Source organism: Kogia breviceps, chromosome 3, assembly GCF_026419965.1.
Source record: "Kogia breviceps isolate mKogBre1 chromosome 3, mKogBre1 haplotype 1, whole genome shotgun sequence".
Lineage (NCBI taxonomy): Eukaryota > Metazoa > Chordata > Mammalia > Artiodactyla > Physeteridae > Kogia > Kogia breviceps.
Genome location: NC_081312.1, coordinates 143667545 through 143690539, shown reverse-complemented (window position 1 = coordinate 143690539; position 22995 = coordinate 143667545). Strand labels below are relative to the sequence as shown.

The window sequence follows — 22995 nt, the reverse complement described above, 5'->3', positions numbered from 1 at the left end:
ACTAGCAGTCGTCTTCAATACTGTTTTTCTTTAGCTCTGGAAGAAAGACTGTGTTACTCCTGGGTCTGGGCCTAGTGATGGGTTCGGCTATGTGCACGTGCACCACTTAGGGCTGACAGAACTCTGATTGTCCAATCATTAGTTTCATAAAGAAAGATCCCCGTTAGGTCCAACTGGGTTTCCAACCACAACCCCAGCCTTACACCAAGATGGGCGTTTGCCTTTTTGGGGGGAAATTCCTCTCAGTTGGAACATAATTATGAGTGAGAAAGAATGAAGTCACTGAAAAGCTAGCCCTGAGCCTGGACAGGGTCATACATGGGACCAGATTGCATTAAATTCTCTAGGTCCCCCTCCAGAGTGGGTACTAGTTGGGTGGCTAGAGTGATAATGGGTGGATGAAATGTGACTAGTATAGTAGGTAACTTTTCTGAAGATTTTTTTCCTCAAATATTTACTTTCAAGTATTTCTTTAGCTGTAAGTGCTGTGGTGTCTGGTACAATGAACACACTGCTGAGAAGGCTTTGCTCTTTGAATAAGACGACTGAAATACTTTGGACTGAAGGGGTCTGTGCCCTGAATCAGACCGTGTAGGGCTGCTCTGAGCACATGGGTAGGTTCTGCAAAGAAGATATCTAAAGTTTCTAGGGTCCCCTTTATGACTTCCAACTCTGCTCAGGATTTGCAAATGGCACAAGTACTGTGTGTGTGTGTGTGTAAACTATAATCTTTGATTAATTGAGTTATTAAACAATGTTTATAGATCTGTGTGATGCAGGGCTAAATATTGGGGTCCACTGTAACTGTGGGAGCAGACATTGTCACAGACTACCATATGCAAAGTGATGGTTGTAATAGTGGAGTAGAGTGTTGACAAGGTTGTGTAGAAGCTAAAAGAAAAGGTTCTTCTTGAAGCATCTGAGGAAGGCCTCCCTCTGTAGGAGACATGTGTGTTTAGTCTTGTAGGATGAGTGGGACTCTGTAAGGCAATTGACATCACAGAGATACCGAAAAAAGGAAATAGGATGCTTCTAAATGGAACTCTTGGCATATACTGTATAACAGTGGTGTATTGGACCTGTTTTAGGGCAAAACACTTATTTTATGGAAAAACAAGAACAGGATGCCTTGAAAATAAAATTGTAGACCAAACAAGTGAAAAGCAAAAAAGTGTTCCCTAAGTTGAAAGTTTTTCATTAAACTCTGTATTGTTCTGTCTTTCCTCTCAGATATTGGACAAGTGGTCATCTTGAACAGTAACAAGTTAGCCATTAAAATAACATTTCTGTTTCCTCCAAAGAGCTTTACCAAATTAGGGGCTGCAGGGGAACCAGGATGTGTTGATCCAGGCATTCAAGCCAACCAGAAATGGCACTGACAGCTGACACTGAGCAGGGAGTTCTCTGAGTCAGCCACCAGGGTGGTATGGCCAGACCAGACTGTCACTAGTTATCCTATGTTCAATAGCTGCCACCTACAATTTGTACTTCCTTCTTATCTGAAATCTCTCAAGGGGAAAAAAAAACGAGGTGGGAGAGTAATTTCTGTCAGCTGATAAACAAAGCTCTGAGAGGCATTTATGGATGCCAACCAGCAGGGGTTATAAAATTTAAAAAAAAAAAATCTGCCTTTAAACCACTTGTGCCTAAAAATAGTTTTATCTATGGCAACAGCAGGAAGATAAATTGGCTGGAGAATAACCATAGACAGGTTGATGACCTTGGAGAATAAACGTTTTTTAAAATATCGACATTGCTTTGTGATTTGGAAAGGAATTTTGTAAATGCAGTTAATCCCACTGAATGAGACTTTGCAGTGAAAGGTCAGTTGTGTGGCCAGGTTGTGTGCTTTGGGGGGAAGGCACGTGTTGCTTTGTGCAGCCAGATGTATTTGGTTGAGCTGTTCATTGAGTGTGGTGTGAGATGATAGACTTGTCAAGGGTTTCCCCAGCACCACGCTCTGTCGATAATAAGAGATTGTTGGCTACTGTTACTGGTATCGTGGCCCCTCAGTGACACATAAAAAACAAAACCAAACCCAACAAGGCCACAGGGATAGGACTGTCTCGTGGCCTGCTCTTGCCAATATTTCTCTGTATTTGGCAAAGGCTTCCTCCGTTCAAAACTGGAATGGGCTGCTCAGTCATTAATTCCTCACTCTCCTGGGTCCCATTTCTGTCTGATAGGCTCAAAAGAATTCTCCTTAGCTGGCCGGTGAATGGGTCAGACAGGTGTTTACCTCACTTCCTTTTCCTTTCACAGAAACATCTATGTGCATAACTTCTGTATCATCCTATGGGGCTCTGAGGAAGGGACACTGGGCATTGTGGGACCTCAACGTCTGGTGGAAGGAGGCTGGCTGCAGCATCCCCCAGGGAGGGGATGGCAGGGGGCCCGCTGTACTCCGAAAACAGTTGGCTGCTCCCCTGGGACCTCCTGAACCCATTTGAGGGGCTTTAGCCAAAAAGCCTCTGCCACTAAGAATTGATAGTTGTAGGCTCAGAAAAAAAATGTCCTGACTTCTCTGCTTTGGTTCACCCATCTCGCTGTGTCAGATGTAGGATGAAGGGACCTGAGTTCTGGGGATTCTTAAGGAAACCTGAGACCCGGAGGCTGGGTGTTACCACTGAGCTTCTGGTCACTTAGGAAACCCTTTCAGGTCAGCCTCAAAAATTGTCTAATTGAGTGCAGGGAGCTGTGGATCCTGGGCCAACTGACTAGAGACCAAGTTGAAATGTTTCAATCTAAAATATAATACTTTCAGTGATTACATGTGTTGCGGTCTTCTTGCTTCCTGCAGCCGTCTCTCTCAGCCGAAAACTGTCCTGATAGATATTCCCCAGCACACAGAATAGTAACACAGAGGTATTTACCTCTTTCCCTCCTTAGAAGAGTGATAGTTCCTAAATGTTAGTCACCCTGTTGACTGTTCTTTGTCTTTTAAGGCCAGAGTGATCCCTCTGAAATGCAGTTACCTAGCTCCTCTACTTCAAGAACCCCCTCAGTCTTGTACCCCCAGGAACAAGCACAAACCCCCTTAGTTTAGTACCCAGGGCCTTCTGATCTGGCCTTTGCCTTCCCCTTCCCCCTCTTCATGCATACTCTGTGCAGATGTCCCAAATTACTTGCTATTCCTCAAGCTTTTGATGCTGTTCCTCGCCTCTGATGAAGGGTCAGCTCCTCCAGGAAGTCTGCTCTGAACCCCCTCTTCTGTGTTCCCCTAGAGACCTGTGCGCCCCATCATTGCTCCTATCTATGATTAACTACTTGAGAAGGTTTCAGGATCCTGCCTCTCCAAGCCTGGTGTAATAGGTGCTTAAAAAGAAGAGTGTCACCAGGGTCCTCAAACAGCCACACTTAACACTGAGTTGGCAAACGGGAAAACAGGAAGAGAAGCTTGGGATGAAGCCAGCCCGTGACCTCTGTCCCACCTGGGCAGGAAGCAGGTGCCCTGTGGATGGGAGTGTCGGCCCAGGTGAGGGGTTTGACAGCTCTGGGAAGGCCTCCAAATATTCCAGATGCTTCATCCTGTTGCACTGTTGGAGTTTCATTCCTTTGGTTAAGTGAGTGGTTCTCTACTCTGGTTACACATGGAACACGGAACTTAAAATACCTCTGCCCAGGCCCCAGCCCAGACCGTCTAAATGAGAACACTGGAAAGTAGAGAATAACATCAGCATTGTTTAGGCAGCTCCCCGGGTGATTCTAATGTGTGGCCGAGGATTGGAACTCTTCCTTCCAGGGTTGCTCTCCCAGACAGCTTTCTTGGAAATGCAGACAGTCCTGGGCCTGTGTTCTGAAAGGTGCCTTTGCCTTGGTGGAAGGGCAAGGTTGTGTGTGTGTATGGGGGGGGCTGTCAGGGGGGAGGAGTCATAACACGCCAGGTCACCCTGGTGTCTGTGTGTGTTCGTACCTGTGTTTTTCTCTCTGGGTCTTGGCATTCGGGGCACATGGTGAGCCTGGTACAGGTGAGCCAGCTAGAGCAGGAAGGAGAAGTCACCATCCTCCTACTCATGAATTTTGTCTGGAGTCAGCCCTGACACAGAAAAGGGGGTTCCAGGACACTTTATACCGCCTGGAAGAAGCGTCCAAGCACGTAGGTCAAGGGTTGGCAAGCTACAACCCTGTAGTCAGATCCAGCCCTCGACCTGTTTTGTATACTCTGAGCTAAGAATGGTTGTTAGGGGGCTTGCAGACCCTCAGTGTTTACTATCTGGCCCTTTACAGAAAACGTTTGCCCCACCATGATGTAGATTATCAGGCCTGCAAGTTCAGGGCCAAAGCCTACTTGAAAGTAAGAGGCCTACTTCAGACGGGGCAGGCCCCGTTCCACCTGTGTATTGCAGAGATTTTATGCTTGTGCTTAGCAGAGGGATTGTGGTGTCCGTCCTCCCAGCTACAACCTTAGTGGCCCCACCTTCCGTTAGGCAGAGCTGGGCAGGGACCCACGGTCACAAAGTGGACTAGGCCTGAGGGAAGTGTAAATGCACTTGGCTCATTTCCTTAGGGAAATCCATGTTTGTAAACTGATGAGCAAACCCAGCACCTCCCTAGGTCATCTTCACCCCTTTTTATTTGAGAGGGACAGTTTTCCCTCGGGTGAGCCCAGGTACCTGAAGCTGAGAGCATGATGGTATGTGGATCCCAGAATCCCCCCTCCATGGGGACCAGCTTTCTGCCTCCACAAAGGGGGTCAGGAACAAGTCCCCAGAGGCCCGGCTTTGCTCCTAGGTGCCCTGATTGCAGACAAGGGCTGGGTTGTGTATCTTCTTGTGGAAGAAGCTTGAATGCCCGCTGTCCCTGCCTTGCTATTCCTCCCATGGGGGTTGGTTTTTGAAGAAAGTGGAAGGCTCTCTGGGGAGTTTCAGGTACATTCTCCTTACCGTGTTTTAGTTCAACCTAAAAAGAAACCCACACTGATATTTACTGAGCAGGGCCTATTATGTGTTGATACTATGCTGAGCGCTGTAAGGGCTACAGAAGCAACTAAGGTACAAAGCCTACTTGGGAGCCCTGTTTCCCCCTCTCCAGTCCATGTTGTTGGGTGTGGAACATAATAGGAGGTACTCAATAATTGCTATTGAATCACTGAACTCAGGTTTTTTTGTTTGTTTGTTTTTTGTTTTTTTGCGGTACGCGGGCCTCTCACTGTCGCGGCCTCTCCCGCTGCGGAGCGCAGGCTCCGGACGCACAGGCCCAGCGGCCATGGCTCACGGGCCCAGTGGCTCCGCGGCACGTGGGATCCTCCCAGACCGGGGCACAAACCCGTGTCCCCTGCATCGGCAGGTGGACTCTTAACCACTGCGCCACCAGGGAAGCCGTGAACTCAGGTTTGAGTGTGAGTCCCTTCCTCCAGAAATTTAAATGGCTCCCCAATGTCATCCGTTAGAGGCCTTGCTTTGCCATCAGGCATTTGTAGCTTGTCAGAGTTTGGCCCCTGCCTGTTTGTCCATTTTCCTCCCCCACTGTTGCTCAGGCTGCAGGCCCATTTACCATTTTCAGAACATGCCAATGTCTATGCCTTTGGCCAGCCTGGAATGAATGCCTTGCCTGGTAATTGTCTGTTGTTATTCTGATGATGGATTCTCCCAACCTCACTGACCCAAGCAGTCCTTTCTCTCCTTCTATACCCAGCTCAAATGTCATCTCTAGGAGCCTTCTGACGTACTCCTACCTCCAGTTAAATGATTGTTCTCCTTCCTATATTCCTAGGGTAAAAAAGAGGACTTACAGAGTGCTTGATATGTACCAGAAACTCTTCTAAGCCCTTTTTGTCAGTTTCTTCATTAGTTTATTTAATCCTCGCCACAAGTTCAAGAGAGTGGTTCTGCAGTATTGTTAGCTGTGTTTTACAACTAAAGTAACTGAAGCAATAAAGATTAAGTAGCTTTCCAAAGGTTTCATAGCTAGTAGGTGTCAGAACCAAAATTGGAACCCAGAAGTGCAGTTCCATTGTGCCTTAACCACAAACTACCCTGTCTCTCCCAGTATTATATTGGTTATACCAAGGGCTCTTGATTGCCCTTTGTGGGTGTGTTTCTGGATTGTGAGCCTCTATGGGCATGGCTATTTCTTTTCCATATTAGTACCCTCATAGCCCTTAAAAGTACTTTACGGCTTCCCTGGTGGTGCAGTGGTTGAGAGTGCACCTCAACCCTCCCCGATGCAGGGGACGCGGGTTCGTGCCCCGGTCCGGGAAGATCCCACATGCAGCGGAGCGGCTGGGCCCATGAGCCATGGCCGCTGAGCCTGCGCGTCCGGAGCCTGTGCTCCGCAACGGGAGAGGCCACAACAGTGAGAGGCCCGCGTACCGCAAAAAAAAAAAAAAAAAAAAAAAAGTATTTTACAAGTAGTGGGTGCTCAGTACTTGAAGTACACTAAGTCCATTTTCCTACTTTTGATGCACTGGAAGGGACCCTTTCTTGTAGGGACAGCTGGTCCAGCAGTAGTGTTCAGGGTAAGTAAGATTCAGCTCTCCTCAAAGTTCAGAACACAAGGCTGAGCCAGCTTCCGTGGGAACCCCTGGGAATAAACTACCTTACCTGCCTCTCAGGTACTGTCCAGCCTGGGCTGCTTTGGGTATTATGTACCTGAGTGTCAGGAAACCATGAAGGTCAGCATCATAAAATGCTCAGAGAGATAAGCAACACTGCCTTGATCTTACTCAGTGGGACATTTTCCCACGGGGAGATTCCTGAAAGTGAATGACTAAAGGGAGGTAAAATCTACTGGATCAACCTATCGGATGCATTCAGGGGTTACTTAGTGCTTCTGTAAAGAAATTCAGAGTACTTTTTAGACCTTTGGGATGTTCTCTTTGCTGCTCCTGAAGCAGTCCTGTGGGTCTAGGGAGGATTGATCTCTTTCTCTCTCTCTCTCTCTGTCTGATATAGTTGCTCTCAATCTTTATTATTGCTATGACTACTATGATTTTTAATTTAAAAACGTACACATACTTGGAACAGGTGTAGACGTCACAGAAATCCCGCTTTCCAAAGATCACCACCACTACCACCAGCAGCAGCTGGTTGTGTTTCCTTGAAGACATTTTTCCCCCCACAAATCTATACAGATTATCAGATTGAATTTAAGAAACAAAAATGGGGTTATTGTTAATATTTTTCCCCCAGCACCTTTCTTTTTTTACATGACAGTACATTTGACCATCTTATTAGGAAGGGTCTGATCCTGTTCCAAGCTGGGTTTGAAATGCATCTGTATAGTCAGTCCATCTGTGGATCAGCACTGATTACAGAATGCAAGCACCACGTGTAATCCATGCCTTACTGTTTCCATAAAAGCACTTCTAATGACAAGAATAAACACTCTACACAGGGGCCTGGGTGTAGCCGCAAGCACCTGCTGCACCTGCCAGATAGCTTTGAAGTCAAATGTTTATTTTACATGTTCATTTTATTTAATTCATTATCTATCACCAGGTAAAATTGATAGTTTAGAGAAATGCATTCTCTTTATCCTGCGTCTGTGCATACCGTAGGGTATACATGGCTCGGGGAGACTTACAGGAAGTTTGTTGAGGAATATCGGAGTTCTGAGTGGACAAATAAAGAATTGTCTCACTCAGGGGGAGGGGACTTCTCATTTTGAGTGATTGGACCCATGAGGTCCCTTCTGGGCCTTGTCTTTTCTTCAGTTTTTTAGTTTATTCTGAAAATTATTGCCATTAGGGATTACCCCTAATGGGGTATTGCCCTAATGGGGCAATCAGCCTAAAAAAGGTATCACTTGCAGTACTAATACCCATTAGATCCGTTGACCAAATTGTTTAGTATTATGGAAAGCAGAGCTGGGAAGCCAGTTAAGCCGATATCATTTTGGAGCTTGTAGGATGATGATAATATCTAGATAATAATAAAAATATCTAACACTGATAGAGTCTTACTATGTGCCAGATATCTTCCTTTACCTGCCTTTTACCCTTGAGATTCAGAGAGATTAAATAGCTTGCTCATAATCAACACAGCCTAGTAGGTGTTGGAACCTGTGTATGTGCGTGTGCACCTGTGTAGGTATATACATGTGTGTGCACACTCTGTGTGTGTGTGTGTGTGTGTGTGTGTGTGTGTGATGTGATGTGGTGCAGGAGAAAAGCCCTTCCTTTTCTCTGCAAAATTGTGCTGTGGCTCAGATCCAGCCTACCAGACAAGATTATTGAGCATATCACAGACTTGGATTACCTGCCTGGTATGAGTTACACTTTGATGTTTGTGCAAATGCCAGCTGTTTTCAACCAGTCCAAGTGGCCTGAAGTCAAAGGGTTACCTTTCTCTGGAGGCCCTCGGATTCGCATCAGTGTTGTGGATTGTCAGCTAAGAGAACTACGTGCTGGGATGGCTTGGTTTCTCTTTGGCCAGCATGACTGGCGATGAGCTTTGAAGGTTTATTGCAAAGTTGGCCATGTGTCAGGCCACGTCTCACCCTGGGGTCACTGGAGTCAAAGCTTGCCCAGAGGAGAGTGAGGATGAAGAAGGATCTTGAAACCAAATCACATGGCTGAAAGAACTGGGGTTGTTTAGTGCAGAAGAAAGGAGGTTCAGGCCTGTGAAGGTTAAAGGGAATTCTCCTGCAGTCCCCGAGGGCACCCTGGGTCTGTTAGGTAGGAGTTCTGAGGAAGAACTTATAAGTTCATTATCAGGAAGCTAGAGGTGTCAGGTAGCAAAAGGGGGTACCTCAGAGGGAGGCAGTGGTGTGTGTGGAAGTGCTGATGTGTCCCAAATGTGCTCTCACCTGTACGTGGAAAATGTTACCCTCAGGCTGGGTGTCCACTTGCCAGGTGCACTGTTGGGTTAGGGGGTTCCTTTGTAGGCTGGCAGGTTGGCGTTCAAAGGTCCTTTACAATCATATCCAACCCTGGGCTTCTTGGATGCAGGGTACTTTTGCTCAGAAGCTGCCCTGTGGACCAGTGCAGATCTGTGACCCTGCAAACGAGGTTGGGGGGGTATATTAGTTTGCTGGGGTTGCTGCAAAAAGGTACCGCAAGCCAGGTGACTTAAGCAGCAGCAATGTATTGTCTCACGGTTGTGCAGGCCAGAAGTCCAAAATCAAGATGTCAGCAGGATTGGTTCCTTAGGGGGACTGTGAGGGAAGGGTCTGTTCCAGGCCCTTCTCCTTCGCGTGCTCACATGGTGTTCTTCCTGGGTGCGTGTCTGTCTCCCAATTTCCCCGTTACATAAGAACACCAGTTATTTGGGATTAGGACCCACCCTAATGACCTCATTTTAACTTCTGTAACCTCTATAAAGACCCTATTTTCAAATAAAGTCACATTCTGAGGTGCTAGGGGTTAGGACTTCAACATTATACATTTTAGGGGGACACAGTTCAACCCATAACAGGGACAAGCAGTGCTCTCATGAGTGCAATTGGCTGTGGGCTGGGCCCTCTGGGTGCTGCTTTGGCCCTCTGGGGTTTTGTTGTTGTTTTAATGGTAGGATCACTTCTTTCTGGAAAATGTCACAGTAAGACCAGGCTGTGACAATAGGGTGAAATAACATCATGTGGCATTAAGTACATTGTCATTTTTGTGCAACCATCACCACCATCCATCTCCAGAATTTTTTCATCTTTTCGAACGGAAACTCCATACCCATTAAAGGATAACTCAGCCCCTGGCAACCGCCATTCTGCTCTCTGTCTCTATGAATTTGACTACTCTAGGGACCTCATGTAAATGGAAGCATATTGGATTTGTCCTTTTGTGCCTGCCTTATTTCACTCAGCATAATGTCCTCAAGTTTCCTCCATGTTGTAGCATGTGTCAGAATTCTCTTCCTTTATAAGGCTGTATAATATTCTGTTCTATGTACGTACCACATTTTATTCATTCATGCATTGATGGACATTTGGGATGTTTCTACCTTTTGGCTGTTGTGAATAATGCCGCTGTGAACATGGGTATATAGACTTTAAAAAAAATGTTGTGATTAAACATGTACATGTCTGTTATAGGAAAAGCCAACACAGAGTCAAGTAGAAAGCACCCTCCTACCCCATCACCACTGTGTATACTTTGGCCTCTATCCTTCTAGCTGTATTTTGGCCTGTGGATGTGAAATCAGATCGTTCTGTACTGTCACGGAACATGAGCCATTTAAAAAAAATGTTTGAACTCTGTGAAACTATTCAGTAGTTTCCTAAACAAGGAAAACATAAAACATAAGCAGTGAGGTGATGAGTGCCTGTGATGGGCCAGGCAAAGGCTGGTCTTACCCCAGCGTCCCCTGTGAGATCGGTACCATCATCACCATTGCTAAGTAGGGGAAAGAGGCTCTGAGAAACCCCAGGTGATCCGGCTGCTGCAAATGCAACTGCAGGTTCATAACAGGCCTCCTCTCTCGTCTCTCTTAGGCAAATGTCTGCAGACTACGGCTGACCGTACCTCCTGAAAGTCCAGTGTCTGAGTCAAGTGAAAGGAAGGCTGAAAGAAGAGAGAAGGTAAGCCATCTCTGAAGCGAAGCCCCGACCAGTTCCCATCTTTGTACTCTTTTATTTTAGCCCCTTTTCCTGCCATCCTCCATCCACTCTATTCACAGAGCCTGCATGTCAGCAGCTGTGTGGTGAAAGGCCCTCTTGAACTTGCCCCCCATCTGCCATCTTCCCAGAAGTCAGGCTGCTTTGCTGCCTCTTGTCCCTGCCCTTGCTTCTTGGTGAATGTAGGCTCTGTGTGGCCTTGAGGCTCCAGGAGTGCTGGCCTTAGTGACAGGTGCTTTGGCTGGGAACGTGTTTTTCCTGAAAGAGCCTCATCCTGTTGAGTCAAAGGGCCCATTGTGAGCTGCCAGCAGGGCCTGAGCCTTTCTCTGTGGCTGGAGCCGGAGGCCCCGCTCACATGGTGGAGGGGTTGCCTGGAGAGGAACAGCCCAGCAGCAGCTCTGGCGCGGCAAGGGCACCCGGCTGCAGGGAGGAGGAGTTGCGCAGGCGTTTTTGTGCCAGCTGCCGTGCTGCACGCTGGGCCACAAAGATAACACTGACCTTGGCCTTGCCTTGAGAAACTCGTAGCTTTGCAGGTGAGACAGACGTATAGATAAAGATGACGTGATCGTTCGAGTGTTAGGCTCCAGAAGGGTAAGCAGGGCTCTGGGAACATGGAGAATTGGGCCACATCAAAGGACCCAGAAGCCTGTTTGAAAGGGCTCTCACTGGTAAAAATGGAAACATTTCAACATTAAAAAGAATTAATGACAGGGATGAGTCGTGGCACATTGAATACTAAAACATTGAATAATAAAAACATCTCATGGATTTATAGTAATAATCAGAGAGAGAGATTCAGAGAGAGATTATAAAAGGGAAAGCTCTTCTTTATATGACATCGGCTCATAAATTTAGAAAATCTGCTTTGTAACCCCCAGGTCAGGTCATCAATGAATGAATGCAAATACTAATTGGTGGAAGATTACTGTGGAGCAGTATATTCATGTGAGCTCAAGAGTGTTACCTCACTGATCACTTACTGACTTTGAAGGTACAATATGCCACAATATGGTAGCCAGTAGTTCTACCAGGTGATCCGATTCAGCATTACCAATAGTGGGCAACCTGGTATTATGTGACTTCTGATGTGATACAATTCAGAAGTAAACAATGTTACTAGTAATATTCATGCCAAACTTGTTCAATTGAATCTAGTAATAAGGACACAGAGAAATCCAAAATGTGGGACTATCTACAAAAAATTAGCCAGGCTCCCTTAATAAATTCAATGTTATTTAAGAAAAATGAGAATCTATTGGAGATAAAAGGGACTAAAGAGACTTAATATCATTATAACGAATTAAACCTTAATTCAATCCTGGATCCAAAAAAAATCTATAAAAGTACTGTACAGTTTTGAATATGAACCCATATATTACATAGTATTGAATAAATAGTACTTTTCTTACTTGTGATAGTGGTACATTGGTTACGTAGTTTATTCTTCCAGTTTCTCTGTGCCTTTGAACATTCTCCAAAGAAAAAGTTTGGGGGTAAAAGCTCATAACCAAAGAGAGCGGGAGTGGTCAGGCTTTGGCTGCTGGACCCTGGCTGATGACCAGGGGCCTGTTTTGCTGGGGGAAGGGGTCCCCTTCTGCCCTCACCAATCCCCTCCCTGTCCTTCCTTTCAACGCTGATAGATTGGTCAGAGAAGTGGCCCTGGGCTGTGTCCAGGGGTTCATGGGCAGCTTAGCACATGGGGAATCAGAACGAGTGCTTGCTGGAGAAAGGGGCCCAGGCTGGGGTGAGTGACAGGACAAGGGCCCCGTATGCATGGTAGACACAGTGGGAAATTTGGTCTTTGGGAGTTAGACCCGAGCCGCACGCCTGGGGAGATGTTTGTGAGGGGCTTCTGGGTGCTGACACTGGGACAGTGGATGCTGTGAGGCACTGGAGGGCATGTCACTGCACAAGAATAGTCAAGTAGGGCTTCCCTGGTGGCGCAGTGGTTGAGAATCTGCCTGCCGATGCAGGGGACACGGGTTCATGCCCCAGTCCGGGAAGATCCCACATGCCACAGAGCGGCTGGGCCCGTGAGCCATGGCCGCTGAGCCTGCGCGTCCGGAGCCTGTGCTCCGCAACGGGAAAGGCCACAACAGTGAGAGGCCCGCGTATGGCAAAAAAAAAAAAGAATAGTCAAGTATTCCCGAAGAAAGAGGCAACGTGTTCTATGTCACGGGTGCATTGGTAACCACGTTGTGTACCGATTTGCCTATTGGTCTTGAACAGCGCTTTTCAAACTTTTAAAAGCAATTAGACCCTCCTTTTTTTTTTTTTTTTTTTTTTTGATCAAAACATCATCCTGAATCAGGATGTAATCCAGGTGAAAGTGGTGCTGGTGGGGGACAAAGTCCTTCCAGTCTCCCTGCACCCTACACCCTCCTTCCTGGGAACTCAAAGGGAGTGTGGAGAAATGCTGGGGGAGAGGATGTGCCAGGATGCTTCTTAGACTGGGTGGACCAGCTGTGCAGCCTGAGAGCCCATCTCTGATGCATCAGTGACTCACTGCAGAAGAACTGGGGTAGGGAGGAGGAGGGTGCGGCTGGTTGTTACCCCAGAACCGAAGTCCTTGGGTGGTGGCCGCCCTTGAAGGTCCCGGTGGTAACTGTGAGGCTGTTCTGGGTCATTTCGTCACCATGTCCTAGCCAGGTGCCTGGTCTTGAGTCATTGGGAGCCAGAGGCAGGCACCAGCAAGGAGGCCCTGGGGGTGCCAGCTCCTCTGATGTGCCTTTGGTGTGGCTGCCCCTCTCTGTGACATCATACATAGCCCACAAAATTGCAAGATGCCGGGAACACTGGTGAAGTGACTTCGGTTCCTTTGGAGGGGTCTGTGGCGTGCAAAGGCGGGGTTTGGAGCTCTCTCGGATGTAGAAGCTGTAAATGGCCCAGTGGGTTGCTGATAAAGCGAAACTTCTCAGAGGATTTCCAGGGCCCTGTTAGAGCTTCAGCCGGCTGAGGGCAGGACTGGGCCTTGTTCTTTTTCACAGTCATGGAGGTTGCTTAGTGTCTTTTGAGGACCTAAGGATGCCATGGGGCAGCTGGCCACACATAGACACCACTGCCAGCTGGGCCATTCTGTCTACTGGCCCCAAATCATCAGGAAGAGGAATTACTCACAGTGGAGGGGGGAAGGGTGTAGCAGGTGGTACAGGTTGCCCAGCTTCAGGATGGGGTGTTTGGAGGCTTCTGGAGGTAATGACAACAGAGGCAGCGTCTTTCTCTGGAGTCATGGGTTCCTTGGGTGGATGTGGACGGCTTCCTGCTCCTAAGGCAGATGCCCAGGTGCCTGCTTCTCTTTGTCTTTCTCTTAAGGAAGATCCCACCTGCCCCGAGACTGCTTTCCCCAGTCCACGGATGGCTCCCAGACACTTTGTTTCTCTGCTATTAGTTTCCTCATCTTTCAAGTAGGCACATCAAAGCCTACCTGCAAAGAGTAACTGAGCTAGTATATGCAAAGGTCCCACCCCAGTGTCTGGCCTGTAACACTGGTTAGAGAGGCAATGACTTAATGCCAAATTGCTTCCCCTTGTTTGTCAAACCCAGTGGCCCTGGTTCTTCGCTTTTCTCCCCTGTCCCCCCTGGAGAAGTCATTCTCCTTCCTGAAACTGCCCGTCCTGCATCTCCTCCTCCCTTTTGGGCTGCACCTGCTGCATCTTTTCTGATGTTATTACGTCCTCCTCTGACCACCCCTCTGCCAATACACCTGGGCCTCGCCTCCTCTGTCTGCACAAACCTTACCTCAGAGAACTCCTTCGTACACAGGTTGGCCTCTTTGGGGAGGACGCACACCCCGTACATCAGCTTTGCTCTCCCGAGTCCTGTCCTACTGGTGGCTGAGTTGGTGTTCAGTGTTCTCTGCATGGTGTTACTTTTATGGACAGATATTTTATGGCTGTATTACCATTATTTTAGTATTTAAATGTATGAAATCTGGATCATTTATGAGTCTCTGCCCAGCCACTCTCAGTTTATCCAAGTCTCTTCATCCTTCAAGGCCCTACTGAAGGCCCGCTTCCCCACGACTTTCCTGGACTGCCTGTGCTTGGGTGATTATCCCCTCTCTTGAGCTACAGGATACCCAGGCTACCCTCTCCCTTGGTACCTAGCCGTCTGCTGCTAAGCACTCCACATATGTATACATACATATTCCTGCAACATCCGTGTACAACATGTGCATATACACACACACATAAAAATGTGCAGTCTTTTAATTTTGCCCATAGTTGGCACTTAGTGTGTGACTGTGGATTATGGTGATTCCGTTTTGTATTAGTTTCCTTGGGCTGCCATAAAAGAGTTGCACAAACTGCGGGGCTTAAACAACAGACATTTATGGCGTCCCAGTCTTGGAGGCTGAAAGTCCGGGATCAAGGTATCGGTAGGGCTATGCTCTCTCTGAGGGCTCCAGGGAAGAATCCTTCCTTGCCTCTTTCAGCTTCTGGCGGCTCTTGGCAATCCCTGGCTGTGGCAGCATCACTCCAGCTTTACATGCTGTTCTCCCTGTGTGTGTTTGTCTCTGAATCCAATTTGTCCTCTTGTTGTAAGGACACTAGTCATATAGGATTAGGTCTTAACTCCAGTGACCTCTTCTTAACTTGACCCTGTCTCCAGATAAGGCCCAATTCTGAGGTACTGGGGAAGGGGGTTTCAACATGCTCTCTATTTGCAGGACACAGTTCAACCCATGATACGTTTCTTTGTGGAATATTATCACCTTAAATTGTATTAACAACCCGGGCAAATGAGCGATGGACTTTTATTTGTCTATTAAACGTCATTAATTATATGGAAGAGGAAATGCTGATTAGTTTGTAGACACAAATTTTGTGTTGAGGGATTGATGACATGTTTATTAAATTGTTGAACATTAAAGTTAATATTGGTAGTAGATAATTTTGAAATTAAACCCCTATCATTTTCAAAGAACTTTGTGAATGCATGTATCCATGTTCCTATCCAAATCTATGTGCAAATATTCTTCTGCACACACAAATACACACATACACAGAGAAGTAAGAGATAGAACCAACACCAGCTATTAAACCTTTATCGTGTTGAATCAGGGTCTCACTGCATAGTTGAATTTTAGAGAATATGATCTGAGCTCTGCCCATTCTGAGGCTGTGCGATGGCGAGGTGTTTCCAAAGTGACAAAGTAGGTTGAAGTGGATAATATTTTAATTAGCTATTAGTATCCTTCTGCCATAGATGTCCTTTAGTGACTTGTGTTTTTAAAGAAGTTGTTTCTCTCTCGACCTTGGAGAACCCTGAGTGAGGGAGAGTGGATATATGTGTATGTGTGAAAAGTTGGGGACTTTTCTAGCCTAGTAAAATGGTTGAAAGGAAACCCTTGACGTTCGGTTTTATAGTCCTTGTTCCCTTAAAAGCCCCAGATGAATAAGCCTGCTGAGTTCTCGTCCTTGGCGTGACTGTTTATACAACATCATGGGCTGTTGCCAGATGAGGGAGTGTGCTGCCGTGATTCAGATGGGGCTGGAGCTGCCCTGGCGATAGCGTGTAGGACTCTACGTGCCTCTCAGAGGTAGCAGCCCCTGGAGGGCAAAGAGGCCTGGGTTCTAGTCCTGGCTGCCTGACCACTCCAGGTCGTGGTCGGGCCACTCAAGTCATCTCCGGGGGCCTCAATTTCCTCTTCTAGCAAATGGAAATGTTAGCCTGGAGCCAGCATTTCCCCTCATTTCTTTAGTTCTGGAACTCTTTATTCAAACGAATACGTATGACAGCGCCATCTGTAGAATGGTGAAAGTGCGGTGGCTCTGGTTTAACATAAGGTCAGGGCTGCGTCGGCTGCCCCAGCAGTGCTCCCGCCCCACAACCTCATTGGACACTGAGGAGGGGCCGGGAGATTACGCACCAAGCTCTTGCATTTTCCGAGCAGAGAAACCAAGGCCAGTTCAGGGGTGAGTGTTTCACTGTCAGAGTAAATCTGGTGACTGTGATGGAAATAGCAAAAGGATCCAAGAGGAGAGAGGTGGACAGACAGACGGAAGCATCCAGACAGATGTGGAGAATTTAGGAGGAAATCAGATGCTCGGAAATGTAAAGCCACCACCGCTAACAATAGAATCTGTCAGTTATCTGCTAGTATGCCCAGCAGTGCACTAGATGATTTATGTATATTATTCCATGTATTCCTTAAAACAAGCTTCTGAAATTGGTGGTATTATCCCCATTTTACTGTTCAGGACCCTGAAACAGTGAAGTAAGTCACTTGTACAGGGCCACACAGCTAGTAGTAGTAGTAGTTCTGTCTCGGATCTGTGGCCCCGCCGTGTCGTCATGGTGATGTCAACTTGTGCACTTCCTCCTATCAGGAAAGTCTGTTGTATCAGTCAAGGTAACTAACCTAAGGTGTGTACTATACCCCTGGGTTCCAGAAAAGAACTGATCCTCCTACCTCCCCGAAGATACTCTTCTCCTTCTCTTTTTCCTGGAGTGTTTAGGCCTAAGCAGCTATTGTCTGCTTAGAATGGAGTAATATCTTTAAGCGACTACTTAGAGATATCTTTATAGATAGAGTATATATTTAGAGTAATATAAAGAGTAATATCTCTAAGATATTAGTATAGAGTAATATCTTTAAGAGGTTACTCTTATAAGGATACTGTCATTAGAAGTACATTCTGTTGCAGGATTTCTGCTTGGCTAGAATTTTTCTTCCCCTTCTCATCTTTAAGCATTCAAAGTGATCCGTCTTTTTCCAGGCATGAGTTTATTTAGGCAGTGGTCCCTATTCTGTCTGTGAGATAGTCAGAAATAACAAGTACCTCAATAAGCCAAAGGTCTCCATCTCTCTGAGGGGACAGGGCTGCCCATCCCCTCCCTATTTCCCTCCCAGGCTGTGGAAGAGCCCCTTAGGCTCAGCTGTAGCGTTCATTTTTGTCACAATCGGGCAAAACAAAGTCAAGCATGAGTAATGACCAGGAACCGATGGACCCACAGGTCAGACAGGTCAGAGCACATTCCTGAAAGTGCTCTGCCTACAAGATGGATAGGATGCCCGGAGGCTCAGCACTTAGAGTCCCCAGGTCAGCTGCCACCCTCTGGCTGCAAGAAGAGGTCCAAAACAAAAAGTTGTTGGAATAACTTGGCTTATAGTTTTCAAGTCAGTCAATCCATGTTACGGTCCAGCTAAGTCATATTGGCAGCTGGACGTGTGACCAGCTGCCTGTCCTAGCCTCTGGGGTCAGGGGCTGGCTGTGGCGGTCTACCAACATCAATTTGGATTTTTGGAAAACTGTGTTTCTGGTATTATTCTCTAAGAACCCTTCTTGACCATGGGATTTTCTTCCTTTGCACAGATCAGTGTCTAGGATGACCACATACTCCAAATATTCTGGCCTAGGCACAATTCCAAATATTCTCTCTCTCTCTTCTTGCCTTCAAAATGTACTTATACTGAGTATCGGGGTTATAGCAGTGACTATGGCAGATACAGTCACTGCCTCTACAGAGCTTATCTCATTGTAAGATCTTATATTCTGAATTAGGGTTTGGAAAATATGGTCATCTGTCACTGGATTCATACCCCAGCTCTCCCTCAGCAGTAAAACCCTTGCAGCAGTTCAGGCTGGGTTGCTTTTCTATAGTTTTTCTTTTCTAAGTCACTTGCCACCAAGTGTATCTTTAGGGAAAACAGCCATAGCATGAGCCTGTAAGTGTTCAGCCCTGCATACATCCCAGGGAACAGTTTCACTGAGACAGTCTCTATATAGTTTACTGATGATGCCTGTTGTTAATTCTGCTGCATTGCACAGAGGTATTTGGGATGCCCTTTCAGTTGATTATTTCCTTTTCCCTTCTTTGGCAGTAACTTTTTCATTCTGTGCATTTATTAGGGTTTTTGTTTGCAAGGCGATTTTACCTACTATTGTTTCATGCCCAGGAGGCTTTTTTTTTTTTTTTTTTTGTGATACGCGGGCCTCTCACTGTTGTGGCCTCTCCCATTGTGGAGCGCAGGCTCCGGACGCACAGGCTCAGCGGCCATGGCTCACGGGCCCAGACGCTCTGCGGCATGTGGGATCTTCCCGGACCGGGGCACGAACCCGTGTCCCCTGCATCGGCAGGCGGATTCTCAACCACTGCGCCACCAGGGAAGCCCCCCAGGAGGCTTTTAATAGGCCTAGTGTACATTTTTTAAAATTTGATTTTTTTAATACAGAGCAGCATTATAAAGAAGTTTAAAAAACTTTTAATTATGGAGAATTTCAAACATAAACAAAAGGAGAATAATGGACCCTTCACCCAGCTGACAACCCTCAGCCCATAGTCAGTCCTGCCCCATCTCCACCCCTGTCCACTTCCTCCATCCTGTATCCCAGATATCATAAATAGTTTAAGCATATTTCTCTAAAAGATAAAGATTATCTCTTAATATAATCACAATGCTATTATCATGCCTAAAAATTAGTATGTATCTTATGGGGAGATTATTATTATTATTATTATTTGTGTGTGTGTGTGTGTGTGTGTGGTACGCGGGCCTCTCACTGTTGTGGCCTCTCCCGCTGCGGAGCACAGGCTCCGGACACGCAGGCTCAGCGGCCATGGCTCACGGGGCCCAGCCGCCCCGCGGCATGTGGGATCTTCCTGGACCGGGGCACGAACCCGTGTCCCCCGCATCGGCAGGCGGACTCTCGACCACTGCGCCACCAGGGAAGCCCAGGGGAGATTATTTTAAAGGACACGAGAGGAGAAAAATTTAGCTACAAACAGTGCCAAACGTGTCAGCTCTTTTCATTTTCTTCTGGGTTCTCTAGTTTTTGACCAAAATCATACTGACCTTTCATAAGGTTTTTATTTTAATTTTCATGTTTTGAAAATTAAAATAAAAATGATCAATTCAAAAATAATGCATGTTATTTCAAACTAATTTAAAAATAGAATACAGAAGAGTATAAAGGGAAGAGTGAAATCCAGTTTCACTGAGGAAACTATCATTAACGGTGTGGAGTCCATCTTTCTAGGTGTTTTGTGTACTCAAACACACACTTCTAACTAAAACAAAAAATGGGAATATGAAATTTACTATTTTTTACTTAACAGAACTTTGGTATCTTTCCATGTGCATAATTTTCAGATCCCTGACCTCTCGGGTGGTGTTTCACAGACTGTGTTGTCCTTGGCATGTTTGTATTTGCCTCCATCAGTGATGGTCCTCATCTCCCGGCGTGGGCAGGGAGGCAGAGTCCTCTGTATCCGGCCACCTGAGCATTTTCCTGTAAGCCAGTCCACCTGCAAAAACCTTTGCTTTGCAGAAATGCATTTCCCCAAAGCCTTAGACCGACATCAGCTTGTTTTTCAGGAATTGGGTGGGGTTGGTGACAGAAAGAGCATGCTTTTGTTTCCTGGTATGTGGGGAGTTTCATTAGAGCTTTTCCTCTTCCTAATTAAATGTGTAGTAAAGCAGGGATATCTAATCCCAGCTCTGCACTCCACTGAGAGCCATTTAACCCCCCACTCACCTAAACTTAGGTACCAACTTCAAGAGTTGCCTCAGTGCCCGTGGGACCCAGGTATGAGGGGCTCAAGTGGAAGCATTTTCCAGAAGCAAAGGTAGAGTGTCCCATGCCTCATATTTTCTCTCTTAACAGGTTTGTACAGAAGAGTGGGAAGCAATGGATGTTTCGTTTTCTTAATTTTTTTTTTTAAAAGCTCACGTTGTAAACAAACCATACACAAGGGTATAAAGAAAAAACTGAAGTTATCCTGTCCTCCAGCATCCCTGCCCCTCCCCACTGTCCCCTCCTTAGAGGTTGTTAATGATTAATAATTTGTCTGGTAACTTTGCTTTACTTTTACAAACTTTGACTGAATGGGATTATAGAGTACTTACTATTCTGCTGCAAATGAATGATTTAAAAATGCAAATTATAGTTTTATATGTGAAAGATGTTTCGCAAGTACATAGAAAGAATTTATGCAGGGCTTCCCTGGTGGCGCAGTGGTTGAGAGTCCGCCTGCCGATGCAGGGGACACGGGTTCGTGCCCCGGTCCGGGAAGATCCCACATGCCGCGGAGCGGCTGGGCCCGTGAGCCGTGGCCGCTGAGCCTGCGCGTCCGGAGCCTGTGCTCCGCAACGGGAGAGGCCACAACAGTGAGAGGCCTGAGTACCGCACAAAAAAAAAAAAAAAAAAAAAATTATGCGAAGGTGGTTTTAAAATTAGTGTAAGAACAGAGTTGCCATAATGGAATTCAGCCTTCTGTGGCATTGTCCCAAGGAAGATTAGATGTAGGCTGGTTTTTCTCTGAAGTCTCACTGTCTCATCTTGAGTTTTTCCTGTCCCTTCCCTTCCATATTGTGAAGGCCTACTCTGTGCCTCTACATGTAACAAAGGCTGCACTGTGGGGAGGTGTACTTAGTGTCAGACAGAATTGGGCTTGAATCTAGATGTGTGGCCATAAGGGAGAGACTTACCGTCTCTGAACTTCAGTTTTCTCAGCTATAAAGTGGAGAGGACAGTCACCATGTCACAGTGTTGTTGTGAAGATTGAACGTGTAAGGAACATTTCTAGCTTATAGTAGGTACTCAACAAATCTTAGTTTCTTTTCCTCCTGCTTCTTGAGCCTTCAGTCTATGAAGATGTGTTAGGACTTGGACATGTTCCCCACTTCCCAAAGGTATTAGCACTTTAGCACTGATCAGAGCTTTAACTGAGAGAGTTAAGGAGCAGAGTATTCTTTTGGGGTGAAGTTATGCCACCTCTGCCTGGCTTTTCAGAAATATTTCAGGAATGGTCACAACAGGTGACCCTACCCTCTTTCCTCGGAACTGGCTCCAGGGTCAGCCCTAACCTCAGAGGACAATCTGGCTGCCAGATGGCTGCCAAAATTCTTCCCTTGCGTATCTCAACCTCATGCATTTCAGGCCACACAGTTAATGATGAGGATGACGTCATACAGAGGAACTGGTATAAAGAGAAAAACAGTATTACCAAGAATGCGAGATTTTAGACACTCACTCTTGTTATCAGGGATGGTGCAAGTCCACCTGGCACCTTTGTGAGGATTAAATAAAGACACCTTCTTTGGGAAGATGGGGCCCTGCAGATGTACTACGCAGTAAAGGAACAGAGCTTTGGTAGAAATTAGGGAAAGGTGCTCTTCCTCCAGGGTAAAGGCAGGCTCAGCCCAGGCCAGGTGTGACTTGGCGAGCAGAGACCAGGCTGGATTTCTACTGGCCGCTCTCCCTACTGCCAGGCACCCTAGTGCTGGGTACAACCTGTATAACTGTATACAGTGGGCCCATGATGACAGCTGTCTCTATGAGGCCTAAAGAGTCATTATTCTTTTCTCTCTTTCTACCCTCTTTTAGTATCGTGACCTGAGCAATGGTGAACCCACCATGAAACTCCCTCAGGGTGTTGTCTATGGTGTGGTGCGAAGATCAGATCAAAACCAGCAGAAAGAAATGGTGGTGTATGGGTGGACCACCAATCAGCTGAAAGAAGAGATGAACTACATCAAAGACGTGAGTTGTTTAAGGATTTTTTTTTCTGGTTTATACACTTCTTGTAGCCTGTAAGAGGGTGGAGTTGGAAGCATTGATATGAATGTAATAAGGCATTTTGAAACAATTCCAAGTGTTATCATTGTGGATGGAAATGTGGCTACAGATCTTCATGGTAATAGGAAAAGTGCAGATGTAATTCTGCGGTGAGGTATAGAGTGAATTTCTAGATGTTACTAAGTAGGGATACTCAGGAGACCAAATGGCTTCTTTCTTCCATGTATGATAAGTAGGCTCTTAAGTAGTTTTGCTTATTACACTGAACACTCCTGATGTACGAGTTTGGACAACTGTATAAATTTGGATGCTTTTCCGCTGCAAGTAACAGAAAAGCCAACTTGAAAAGGAATTTGTCTCATGTGGGGATAACTCTAGGGGTAGGTGGGCTCTAAGCAGGCCTCTCCAAGCTCCAGTTCTACTTCTCTGAGTTTCCCTTGGTTCTTTTCCCCTTCAGCCCCATGCTCATGGCAACATCTAAAAATATGATGGTGTCTGGAGGAGGAAAAGAGGACAGTCGTCTCTGGTTACTCTTTAGAGACCCTCCATTAGACTTCCCCTTGTTTCTCACTGGCCAGGACCCAGGTCACATGCCCATTCCCAAATCCATCACTGGCAAAAGGGGAATAGGATGACTATTGCTGGCTCAGACCAATCGGTTAGATTGAAATGGATGGTGGGAAGTCAACCATGATAGACATTGTCCAACCCAGGTCAATTAATACAACTATTTTGTAATTAATATTAGATTTTTTTTTTTTTTTTTTTTTTTTTGCCATGCTGCATGGCTTGCAGGATCTTAGTTCCCTGACCAGGGACTGAATATTACATTTCTTTTAAACTGTATGTTCTATTGAGAAATGTTGGAAAATGTAAACATGTATGAAGAAGAAAACAAAATCACCCGTAATTCTACGATTCAACCAGAACAGTTGTTAACATTTTGGAGCATTTCCTTATATTTTTTTTCATTTCTTTT

The 22995-nt window shown here is 46.2% G+C and overlaps 1 protein-coding gene across 5 annotated transcripts in view; it reads left to right on the top strand.

Annotated features, from left to right (window-relative positions):
* The window catches only part of MYZAP (myocardial zonula adherens protein), a 99633-nt gene that overhangs the window by 1152 nt on the left and 75486 nt on the right, over positions 1–22995 (top strand). For all 5 annotated transcript variants that reach the window (XR_010839799.1, XM_059056269.2, XM_067029773.1 and 2 more), the window contains exons 2-3: positions 10369–10455; positions 21825–21980. Coding sequence is in view for 4 of the 5 variants with exons in the window: in XM_059056269.2 (XP_058912252.1) it covers positions 10369–10455; positions 21825–21980 (243 nt within the window). In the remaining variant the exon portion in view is untranslated. The remainder of the gene's footprint in view (positions 1–10368; positions 10456–21824; positions 21981–22995) is intronic.